The 12,773-nt window shown below is 43.4% G+C and overlaps 1 protein-coding gene across 3 annotated transcripts in view; it reads left to right on the forward strand.

The window, feature by feature from the left end:
- Window positions 1-5,296: 5,296 nt before the first annotated feature.
- DOK5 (docking protein 5) overlaps window positions 5,297-12,773 on the forward strand; it is a 50,049-nt gene continuing 42,572 nt past the window's right edge. For all 3 annotated transcript variants that reach the window (XM_068149967.1, XM_068149969.1, XM_068149968.1), the window contains exon 1: window positions 5,297-5,481. In XM_068149967.1, coding sequence (XP_068006068.1) covers window positions 5,416-5,481 — 66 coding nt within the window. In that variant the 5' untranslated portion in view covers window positions 5,297-5,415. The remainder of the gene's footprint in view (window positions 5,482-12,773) is intronic.

The following is a 12,773-nucleotide window of genomic DNA, read 5'->3' on the forward strand; positions in this document are numbered from 1 at the left end:
CTGTGTTGACAGTAATTTTGTAAAGGACAAAATATTACAATCAGAAACAGAGTTTCCAGTAAAAGGATGCATTCCATTTGCTGCTCCCCTCCCTCCACTATCTTTTCTGCCTCTCACCACCTTGGTCTACGTGAAGCAAAATTATTTGAATGAATTGTGCAGAGGGAAGGTAATTTCAGTGTCTGATACTGCAATATTCCTGTGCAAAATGACATGTTAGCTTGGTTAATAGATTATTTATTTTCATTAAATATTGATTATCAGTGGCTTATGCTGGCAGGTACTTCCTTGTTTACTGTGCAAGGAGCTCTATGCCTACATTATGTGATGGTAGAGGATTTTTTGGGGTTTCTTTTGGTTTTTTTTTAAGTTAACTGTTCAGTCTCATGAATTTTTATGGTTTGGCACTGACTGACATCTGCATAGTAATTGTGCCAATGAGTTATGCGTGCATTTCACTAACGTCATTTTATACCTAATGCATTTGAAAATCCCAGGCAGGAGTGAGGATGTTTTAGCCAAAGGTCTTGCCCTCACTTTACCAGGTAAGTGATCTCAAAAGGCTAAGTTTTACGAACTTTCCTATATTCTGCAACCCAACACACTGCTCCTCTGCCTGGAACAAAGCAGAGTTGGCTGTTGCACAGGCATCTTACCAATAGAATAGAATAGAATAGAATAGAATAGAATAGAATAGAATAGAATAGAATAGAATTAACCAGGTTAGAAAAGACCTTTGAGATCATTGAGTCCAACCTATCATCCAACACCATCTAATCAACTAAACCATGGCACCAAGTGCCCCATCCAGTCTCTTCCTAAACACCTCCAGTGATGGTGACTCCACCACCTCCCTGGGCAGCCCATTCCAATGGCCAATCACTCTTTCTGTGAAGAACTTCTTCCTAACATCCAGCCTAAACTTCCTCTGGTGCAGCTTGAGACTGTGTCCTCTTGTTCTGGTGCTGGTTGCCTGGGAAAGGAGACCAACCCCCAGCTGGCTACAGCCTCCCTTCAGGTAGGTCTGCTCTGAGCCTCCTCTTCTCCAGGCTAAGCACCCCTAGCTCCCTCAGCCTCTCCTCACAGGGCTGTGCGCCAAACTCCTCACCCGCTTTGTTGCCCTTCTCTGGACACGTTCCAGCAACTCAACATCTTCTGAACTGAGTGGCCCAGAACTGCACACAGTAATCAAGGTGTGGCCTAACCAGTGCTGAAAGACACAGAAGAAGATGTAACAGCAGAGAAAGGTATCTGAGAAATCTTAATTTCTGCAGAATTCATTCACTGAGCATCAATTAGCACAATGATATGCAAATAATGAAGGAAGATACTTTCTGAGCAGTTTCGTGCAGTAGATCCAGTTTATGGTTTTGAGTACACAATTATTAAGCAGAACTACCCAAATCTCTGCATTTTGAAAGAAGTAAATTCAGAATATCTTTTTTTTCCTTTTTCCAATATTAAATATGGCTGGCCCAATGAGCCAAGGCAGCACTCTGAGTTCGACTTTGCAAAAAGAAGAATGAGGGATTTCAAGGTTTGCAATAGTATAGGAAAATCCCACATTATATAAAGAATGACACTCTCATATTTTTGCTCACTATCTCAGTTTAGCAAAGCTGTTGAGGTGCTGGAACCTGTCCAGAGAAGGGCAACAAAGCTGGTGAGAGGTCTGGAGCACAAGTCCTCTGAGGAGAGGCTGAGGGAGCTGGGGTTGCCTAGCCTGGAGAAGAGGAGGCTCAGAGGAGACCTTATTGCTGCCTACAACTACCTGAAGGGAGGTTGTAGCCAGGTGGGGGTTGGTCTCATCTCGCAGGCAACCAGCACCAGAACAAGAGGACACGGTCTCAAGCTGCACCAGGGGAAGTTTAGGCTGGATGTTATGAAGAAGTTCTTCATAGAAATAGTGATTTGCCATTGGAATGTGCTGCCCAGGGAGGTGGTAGAGTCACCATCACTGGAGGTGTTTAAGAAGAGACTGGATGGGGCGCTTGGTGCCATGGTTTAGTAGATTAGATGGTGTTGGATGATAGGTTGGCCTCTATGTTCTCGAAGGTCTTTTCCAACCTGGTTAATTCTATTCTATTCTAGTCTAGTCTAGTCTAGTCTAGTCCATTGCATTGCATTGCATTGCAGTGCATTCCATTCCATTCCATTGCATTTCCATGCAGCTAGAATTAGTCCAAATTGAGAATTTCCACTGGGAAAAAATCAGAATGATATGTCAAAAATTTATCTTACACCAAAACAGAAGTAGACATAGGAATGCCAAAAAGCTTTTCATGGAGATACTGGGTCTGGAATACTGCATTCCAGTAACCTCAGAGTACTTGATAAGGTCAGAACACTTCATTGTGACGTTATCATTTCTAAACTACTCTGTAAAAAAATGAAAATAATAGTGGGAAAATGTTGACCTTATGGAGACCAAATATTATGAGTGTTTTTTAGTGTAAAAACAAACAATGCTATACATTTCCAGAAAATCATTTCAGGGTGATCAAATGAGAAACTTTTTTCTTTTGACAGGAAATGCTTGACTAGTACCAGCTCCATCTGTTCAAGGAAATAACTTCCACAGAAAATATTGCTTCCTTAAAATGGCCTCTGCAGCTTTATCATCCTTTAACTTGGTAGCTCTCAGAGATGTTTGTCACATTTTGCCTGCAGACTGTAATGAAGTACTATTATGGACACGGGGATGACATGCTGCAAATATAATGAGGTGAATGTAACTGCTTTTTAAAATGTCAGTATGGCATTTTGGGGGAAAACAAATAAATAAATAAGTGAATCCCCTCTATTTTCTATTAAAATGCATACAGGGATTTCTTGTTCCAGAGCCCCCAAAGCAATGAGCTCATTGTAGGCCAATACAATGATAGTTATTAGGAGATTAGAGCATAACAATAATCCACTTAAATTATTAACAGCAGGCCAGCACTTCAAAGTGACCCTTGGCTCTTATCTTAATCAGAAATAATAGAATAACATTGTCATTAAAAGGAAAAGAATTTGAATTTCAACAAAAGCTTATTACAAGGTTTTACCCGGTTTGGAATATAAACATGTGCAGCATTTCCTTATAGGGAGCACAAACGGTCAATAGACCCCTGGGGAAATGAAAGAAGGGCTCCTGTCAAAACAATGAGCACACATTTGCATCGGTATTGAGAACCTAGTAAACCCAGGTTTTTTTTTTCCATGTGATAGTATTGGGTTGAAAACCTGAACAATGAGATTTTTCTGGCATATCCTTGGAACATATTGCACACGTGGGAATTAAAACGCATTTTCTCTTTGAACCATAGCATGTGTAAGGGATTTATGTTGCTCAAAGTGAAAACGTAAGTGGATGCTAATATCCTAATTCATCAAAGACTAAGCACAGGCTTAAATCCACCTTTACTTAGTAAAGCTCTTAGGAATGTGTTTACCTGCAAGAATATGCTGGTGGCTAATGAAATCAGCAGTGTGTGTTTGCAGGTACTGGAAGGGATTAGAAGAAACGTCTAAACTTGTTGGAAAGACATTTGAAGTGAATCTGTAATTTGTTTCCAGCTACAAATATCTTTGAAACCAAAATAAGCCCTCTCTGGTGGTTTTTTTTGTTCTTTTTTTTCTGAGTTCAGAATATGCTGGATTCTTCCAGAATTATTGTGTCTGTAGTGCTTGAGACTGTAAAACAAGTTTTTGTGATGTACACTTCTCTATAAGACAAAGCAGGCTGGTGTCTGAACTCCAGCTTTTGAGCAGCAATGAAGTCTCATAAATGGTGCCATGGAACTGGTATGAGCAATGCTCTTGGGAATTATGTCTTTAACAGGGCTCTTGGGTATTATGTATTTAACAAAAATACACTGCTTGGCATTGAGGAACCTCTCCTTCGCGATGTGCAACTTCTGTGTTGATTTAGGGTCATATTATCCTAGCGGACGGAGTTAGAATATTCTTCTCATTTCTGGTGTATACTGATGCATGGGTGTGAAGGTTTTTGCTGTTTCTAGCTGAAGCTGTTCAGTTTTATGCATTTTGTAGAATAGCTCAGTGAAAATGAGAGGGAAGTGTAAAATAATAAAGGAGGCTCTGAGGCAAGGACTGCAGTCTTGTATCCTTCATCCTAAGTGAATTAGCCCTTCAGCTAGAGAGTCTTACACTCTATCTCTGTAATCCACTCCATCAATTAATATTTTGTAAAGCCTTGGAAAGCATAATCACCTCTTCAAGCAGGAACTGAAAGCATCATGCTGTTACAACAGGAGAGCAACCATCATCATTTCTGGCTGCCCCTCAAATGGAGAAGCCGCATGTTTAAACCAGAAAGGGGCCAGCTTTACCACAGGTGAGTTTTGGAGTTGTTGAACAACTAGATAAAAACAAACATCACTTCCACGTCACCCTGAGCCCCACACAGCTGTGACGTGCTTTCCTTTGATGCTTTTTGATGATTCTCTACTCTCCCTTTCTCCTTGCTATCCCATTTGTGATGTCCGTGGCATGATAATTCTCAAAGTCAAAGATATGTCTCTGGCTGACCTCCCCAGACTGCCTATATTTGTAATGCTATTAAAAGATGTTATGAGGAGATGAGCAGTCCCTCTTTCCAGGACATGGTATTTATAGTGTAACACTAACAGGTAACCCATGTAGAGCAAGTGGAGTCCCTGGAACTGCTCTCTCCTGGGTTTGCTAGTGTACTTGGCAATGTTTGCACATTCTTGGAAGAGGAGAACTTGGGGGATGTAGAAGGCAACCCCAGGGCTTGGTGCCAGGCAAAGTCTTTCCTTACTGCAACCTTATTGCCTAGAAAATGCAGCATATGCTGGTGTGACATTTCCACGACATGAAGTGCACCACAGGACAAACAGCTCAGGTTACCAGGCTTTAGAAGGAGATGCTGGAGCTGTGCCACTTGGCAGACTTTAGGCATCTGAAAGACTTTCTGGGAAACCCACTTTCCTAGGGAAAATTAGAGGTGTGGGCCACATCATCTCAGCACGATGTGACAGATCTGATTGTTCCCAAGTGACACACCCTGCAGCTGGAGGGAGCTACACACCTGGGACAGATTGGGGTGGCAGAAAGCATTCGCACATCTGAAGATCCTGTGGTGGTGTTTCGAGAGAGGCTTCAGCGTTCTGCTCCTCAGAGCTGACTGACTTTTGGGAGCCAGAACCGCAGCCCCTCTGGGGGGTGGGCTAGAGGCGAGTGCGAGGGCGGCTGCTGCGGAGGAGGGGTATGAGAGGGCGGGCGCGGGGCGGGCGCTGCCGGCTGCCCTTCCCCTGGTCCGGCCCGCCGTGGGGACGGGGCGATCAGCGGGGTGGTACGGAACGGGGCGCGGCTGCGGAGGCTGCTGCGCGCCATGCGGGCGGGCTGAGCGGCGCCGGCCGCCGCCGCCAACTTTGCCGGGGAAGGATGGCCACCAATTTCAACGACATCGTGAAGCAGGGCTACGTGCGCATCCGGAGCAGGAGGCTGGGGGTGAGTGCTGACCCCCGCCCAGGCTCGCCCGAGAGGCACCTGCCTTTGGGCTTCTCTTTTTTTTCTTTTTCCCTTAAAAAAAAAAATAAATATTTCCTTCCGTTCCTTTGTTCTCCTCTTTTTGCAAACTGAGCTCCTCCTCAGTGGAGCCACGGAGCAAAAAAATAGGAGGGAGGTGGAGAAAAATAAAGACCCCTCTTTCTCTGCATTACATATACGTGTCTATAGCTATTTTCTCTTCTCCGCTGGATGATGGGGATGCTGCCTGCCCGGAGGGCTGTGCTGCCTCCACCTCCTGGCTCTGCCCTTTCAGACCGTGATCGTCGGAGCCGGGCAGCTGCCGTCAACTTCGGGCCGGAGCGGCTGCCACGGAGGGGACCGCGGAGGAAGGGGCTGGCCGGGAGGGAAGCCGGGACTAGGGCTGCTCGTGCCCTCGGGACGGGGGGTCTGGGAGTCCGGAGAAACTTTGAGCCGAAATGAAGGCTGAGAGTGGTCCGTAGCTGCTGAAGTCCTGAGGTTCCTGGGAGGGGGCTGCTGCAAGTCAGGGCTTTCAGGTCTAGTGTGAACAGGTGAAGACCTTATGCTACCTCTAGAGCTTTTAAAGCTCATTTGAGTTGCATAAAATAAAAACACAAGAGGCCGCCTTTACCTCCCTGTTTAATACTAAACTTATTTCAAAGCTGTTCTTATTACAGCCGTGGTGTGTTCCTAGTTTTGATTGCAAGCTCTGGATATGCTGTAGTGGCAGGCCAGTTCGATATAGTACCTGCTTTGGCATATAGGACCTGCTTCGGCGTAGTCTGTTTCTCCGCTGTTGCTACCTGCTCCCCTGAGCAAGTGTCCAGGGCTGCTTGCACAATGAGACTCATGTGCTACACACCTCCAGTCCCTCTTAGCCACACGACATGGCTTAAAAGGGGGACAAAGACTGGAGGGAGGCTTTGTGTATGTAAAATGCCTCGAAGGACAGGAAAGGAGCTCATCTCTTGTCTTTACTGAGAATGGATAGTTGGCAATTCTGAATTGCTCATAGCATGAGTTTTGCATCAAGATTTTTTGGGAGTTGGGGGTGTGTGTATGCAGTCATCTGAAAGCTTTTGCTGGCTCATTACAAATATAGCTTATTTTGCCTGCTGTATCTGTGTTCAATGGCTTTGCTGCACTTTTGGTGACTTGCATCTCGCTGGCTTGTTTGGAAGCTGGAAAGCGTTTTAAAGTACTCCAGCAGGCTCTTTTTCTTGTATCTGGACTTGCAGGGTCAGCTCATTCTTTAAAAATCATGTGATTCTGTGACCAATGGAGATAAAGTCATTATGATACAACTTGTAGTAATTTTGGCAGAATTAGTGTATTGTAACTATCCTTTCATTACTAAGCGTACATTAGTATTCAGTTTACTCCAGCATAAATGAAGAGTAAGATTAAGCTTTGACTCATCATTGCAGATTGTAACAGTGAAACTCAGTGGGCATATGAATAAGGCACATGTACCCTGAAGATGGGTATAAATTACATTAATGCCTCTGCCTTTCCTTTAGTGAGGCTTTCCAACTTGGAGAGTGGTGGTAAGGCCTTGTTCCATGCCCTTCCAAGTGGAAGTACATTTGACAGCTCAGTGCACAAATGTAAGCAGAAATGGAAAACACTACTAAGTGCATGGAAATGGAATGATAGTAAATATTTTCTTTGGAAAGATAGTTTACTTATTTGATATAAATAAACTATCCTTCCAATTCCAAAGGTTTGTATTCTTATCAGTGACTGGAAAGTGTGAAAGGGAAAATGGAAAGTGCTTTTGTGAAGAAGTCTATGAAAAAGTCCCAGAGAGTTCCCATGGCTATAGATTTGTTAAAATGAAGAGCCTTGAGTTTGTTGCCCTAAGCTGCTCTTGGTTCTGTGAGTGCTATCCTGGTGGCTTTCCAGAGCTGTGGCGAGCATGCGGACTGAAGCTGCCATGATCTTGCTGTCGCTTCTTTCGAGCCTGTGATAGAGTCCTGTGCTATGAGAGAGAGGTCTTGCTGCTCCATTTGTTTGGAAATCAGTGGTTTCCTCAGCAGTAACGCTTTTCTCTCCCGGTAGCTTTCAGTTTAGAGGATTGGCCCGCTACTTAAGAACAGATGGTTGAGGCATGGCTGCAGATTTCTTCCTGTAACTTGCATTTTCTATAAGCTGCTTAAAAGCCCAGTGCCCTGATTTACAACATCCAAGTGCAAATGGGTAATTATTATTAGTCTAAGTTCTTCAAATGCAGGATGAGCTTGTGTTACTTGTGGCATCAGGACAACTCTGCCCCAGCTAAAATGTGCCCTTACTCCTTGGTGCATTTTCCTCCTTACTGTAGGTGAGTATGGGCTGGTCTGGTCCTAAAGCTGGCTGATCAGATTGAGGCTGTGGCTGGCTCTAGCAAGAGCTTGAACTCGGTTTTACTTTGTGGTTAATGGGAGCTTGGCTTCTTCAGAGGGGAAGTAACTAAGGAAACAGCTTGTTTTCTGGCAGCTGTGTTGGGGACAGCTGTTGGACACCCAGAAGTGTCAAGGATAAAAAAGTACTTCAGACCTTAAAATACTAACTTTCAAAGAACTTTCCTATCCTGTGAAGGTTAAGCCTACTCCAACCCCATACAGGACTCCTGTTTAATTGAGAAGGATTTCAGTACTCTGTGTGGTGAGATATGAGTGGGAGTTATTAAAATACATTCCCATATTATAGTGGCACAGCTGTAATCAGTGCATTGTCTTTTCAGAGTGAATTCAGTTCCTGGTTCTTTCTCTATAATGCTGTGGTAATTCCATCACCAAGGGAACTAGGAGGAGAGCTTGTATCTACAAATTAACTCAAGAAATGACTTTTCTGAATAACTGAGGTGCAGGTGCTATGTTTGGAAAGAAAGGGGTGCAGAGAAGCAGCTCACTCTAAACCAAGCCCCTTTTTAAAAAGGTAAAGGATAATTTTGGTCCACCCTACTTTTGTAATTTCAAGATTGAATTTAGGCTAATTAGTTTTGTACCTGGAGTGTCTTTGCGCACTTTAAGTATGTAGATTTAATATTATTTAATAGAATAGTTTCCATAGCAACATTTGTATCACATGTGTCTTCTGCAGAGCCAAATATATTCAGGAGAAAGAACACTCTTCCAGATTCTTTTCATCCATATAGGGAGAAAAATAATTCCCTCAGCAAATGGGCTCCCTCTGTTATGTCATTAGCAGTGACACAGAGGAGGTTATGTGCTAGAGAACTGCTGACAGCGTAAAAACATAACCTTCCAGGGTTCCTTAAAACAAACCCAAAAATCCCTGGCTTTGCTCTGTGAGCAGCACTTCCATCAGTGACCACCCGTGACCACTGGGTCTGGTTTTGGGCAAGAAGATCCCCTGTTGCAGAGTACTTTTATTGCAGTCCCCTTTCATCTGATTAAGTGCTCGATACCTACATATGAAATGGGATCATTTTATGGCCTCTGTACCTAAAAAACACACAACCCTTTTTTTCTTTTCCCTGCTTATGATTTTCAAATGATGTCTTGTTCTGCAGTACATGCCCCCTCAGAACTGTCATACCTGTACTGGAGAGATGTTGCTTCGCTGTAATGGAAAGGCTAGTTCGTGTGCTTTCATTTCATGGGTGTGTATGCGCTGCTTGTGAACACGCTCGAGCTTTCATTTTAGGTTGGACTGGCTCAACTGAGTTTTCAAATAACAATTAAAAATCAAACCAGGGACAAGTCTTTGAAATAGAGGGCCTTTGTTACAGTGGTGAGCCTGAGGAGCTTTAAAGGAAAGGGGCACATGACAGACATCTTTGAGGTTCAGCCAGCCCCCCTCTCCTTGTGGGGTGGAAACTCCCAGTGGAGCTAGTTGCAGCCTCGCAGTGTTATTGAAGTCCCTGTTGTTAAGGCTTAGCTTACCCTTCCTGTGTCCACACCTACACTTATGTTTGCTGGAAGCCACATTTCAATTTAACTAAGGATTATGGAGCACAGAAGCTGCTTTGAGTGTGTCTCTGCTGCCATTGTCAAGGTGTAACCAAAACTGCTGGAGGCTCAGAGTGAAGGCTGGTAATGTTCCTGAAGCCTGATCCTCAGGGTGCAGGCAATAGTGTTTTGGATTGCTGATGGCATAGCATGGCAATGGGAGGGTTCTGTCTACCCTTACTGCATGCAGTGCTTTGAAGACAATGCTCTTACCCTCAAAAGACCCTGCAGAGGTTGAAGGCATCTGGCCTGTCCACGTCTCTTGATGTATGGGAGACTGCTGGAGCAAGATGCCATGGGGTTAGCTGTCAGCCCTTACTTTCTGGTATGCCAGTAACACACTTGGAGTGTCTTGTTGCATTAAGTGATGAAGTACTGCTAGTGTCAGAGGGAAACAATCTCTTCGATGAGCAGCAACTGCCTTGAGCTGTCTGCAGCTAAAAGCAAAATAATGCTGATGAAACAGAAGTGCCTCAAAGAACCAGCTGAGATGCGCTGGTGGTGAGCAGAGATGTCTCTGTTAAGGAGTTGTACATATTCACAGCTATGTGAAGCCTTCTAGAGTCTGATCTGACTCTGCACAATATTTGATTGACTAGAAAATACTGGCTTCTAAAAACATTTTCTCTGGCTTGCTTGGAAACTAGGAATAACTTCTTCCCAATAGAGGATTTGGCTGTGGTGGCTTAGGTGTTGCTCTCCAGGAGGGGCAGAGTACCTTTCTGAGCATACCTTAAGATGACAGCAGACTGACTGTAATCCTTCCCCTTAGCTTTGTCAACTGTGAATGCTCATGTCCAAATATTTCCACTATATCTCCATTTCTTAGAGAGCATCACTTTAAAATTCATTGGTGTAGCAGGTATATCTAAATGTGAGTTTCATTCAGAGTGCTGTGACCTGCTATGGTACGAGGTGGATCAAAGCTCTGCATACTCAGGAGGAGACTGTTACTGAGCAATCTTCCAGGAAAAATCCAACAGCAAGGATGGACAGCATCTTTTAAATTTTTAAGGCTTAAAAATAGATGTGGAGCCCTCTACAGTAGTTTGTGTTCTCATGTGTTCTTTCCTCATGTCACAAACTTCTCAATCCTTGTCTGTCTTGCTCATAAAACTCTTAAATGTCTTTCTTCTGGGAGACTTCTGATATAAGAGGTCTATGCCATAACCTATTGTAAATCCAGGCTGAAATAAGGAATGAATTACGGTTGAAAAATGGAATGTAGTTGTTTGCTTCCTTATTTCTTTCATTGTAAAGCTAAACAATTGTGACAGTCGTGATGCTTTCTGCTTCAGTAAACTTCTCTCTGACGTTGAAACTGTATCTGTTCCTGGGCGACTTCAGGTTGCCCGTCTCTTAATTTCATTGTGAAGATTCAAGAATTTGATCTGGAAGCCAACACTGGCTTGCACAGGTAGTGGCCTTCCTGAACTTCAATGCATGTTTTCACAAAGGAAGCAAAAAAACCACTAGAGATCATATGTACCTAAAAGCAGAATAGGATATTCTGAAATAATTTGCATATGAAAAATTAAGGTGACCTACATTCTAGAAGAGAATGAAGTTGTTTTTTTTTTCCCCTTTATAAAAGACAGTGTTATTAAAATTAGAAAAGTGGGGGACAGCATATGCCGTTGAGCTGATATACATAGATTACTGCTTTGCATGACAGAAGTACTTCAAATGATCCTGGCAATTTGTTGTTTGTTAGAAAAGCCTCACAAAGTGTTTGTTCCTGGAACATACATTGTTGCTAACTAGATACACTTGATGTTTACAACCCCGAAAACCAATCTAAGCTCTAAATGTAATGTGTGGAACTCTCAGAATTGGACATTATTACCAAGCAGCCTGATTTTATTTCCATGATTTTATGAAGGTATTTCCTGCATGTGGAGGTCTGGGTGTCTGCTTTACAAGTTTGTGTTGCTAGCAAATTATTATAGGCTATTGAAAATGCTCATTTGGGAGGATCCATTGACTTTAATGGAGCTCTGCTAACTGCTCAGTGTCTGTTCCTAAAAATGCAGCTCTCTCCTGAGACTTCCATATCTGTTTGTCAGAGGATAAAGCTCACGGAGAGGAAGAAAGGGGTAAAGTGGAATTTTTTTACCTAGCAATCTGTTTCTTGTACCTCTGTCTGGCAAAGGAAACACTGCTAACAGATTTTTGCAGCATGCTGTCTCTTGAGGTATCTTCCACTTTGCACTTAGGAGGCGAGGCACAGAACTCTTCTTGCAGTCGTATCTGTTTAACAACACCTCTAATTAAATCTGCAGTCTGCACAGCCTGCTCTTGGGGTTGTCTGTAACCCCATCTGTTGGAGGCACCTCCTTGTTATGCAAGGAATGATCAGCCTCATCTATCTATTAGAGTGAGCCCTCCATGGAAATTTGGGCCAGATCCAAGAAAAAGATCTAAGCACCTAATGTGAGGGTTAGTGAGGTTTAACTGCTGGAGCCTGAAAGTGCAATTCTAACACCACTTGTGTTTGTCCATGGGAGTTTCCTAAGGACACAGAGATCAGCCATTGTCCTTCTTCAGTCATAGCAGGCACCAGCTTGTCCAAAATCTGCCATGTTCCTGCAGTCCAGCTTGCGGGGTTTCTGTAGTTATCCTCTGATGTGTCCAGATCTTTTGGGGAACAAACAAACTGAGTTTTAAGTTATGCCTTTCACCACTTTTGTTAAAGATGAAGAAACTTCTGCCTATATATCTAGCAACAAGATTGTTCAAAGACCTAGAAGCTGAATTCAGCTCAGCCCAGACCTCTTTCTGCCAACTTCCCCTTTAGCAGGACGCTTTCTCAGCTGTGCTGTGGGTAGTGGGAGTCAGGGGATTCAGCCTTTCCTCCTTGGCATCCTTGCCCTCACAGATGGGGCATCATAATTTGAATTTTTTATTTTTCTTTTTGCACCTCTTCAACATGGGCACAGTTAGTTGCTGTCTCATAACAAGAGTGGCCTTATGCAAGTGCTGAATGTTACTGGAAATGCGGCTACTAAATTGAGCCCGATTTCTTGGAGTAGAGGGAAGAAAAAACAGCATCAAAAGCTGTACATGTGAAGGCAACTGGGTTAATACCATAGATCTCACTGGTGTAAGGATCATATTAACATGCAGTGAAAAATGGTTTTGTGGGTGTTGCTGTTCTGAATGCTGTTTAATGCTGATTTGAACTAACTTGACCCAGTGCAGTGAAGTTCTGGTCATAATGGTCAAGGAAATTGAAATTATTAGGTAACAGTAATTACATCTCATCTGAAAGATGTGACTGCTGAAATACGACTGCAGACTTGTTCCATCTTTAGTATT

Source organism: Melanerpes formicivorus, unplaced genomic scaffold, assembly GCF_026170545.1.
Source record: "Melanerpes formicivorus ecotype bairdi unplaced genomic scaffold, bMelFor1.0.p_v2 SCAF_19, whole genome shotgun sequence".
NCBI classification, from domain to species: domain Eukaryota; kingdom Metazoa; phylum Chordata; class Aves; order Piciformes; family Picidae; genus Melanerpes; species Melanerpes formicivorus.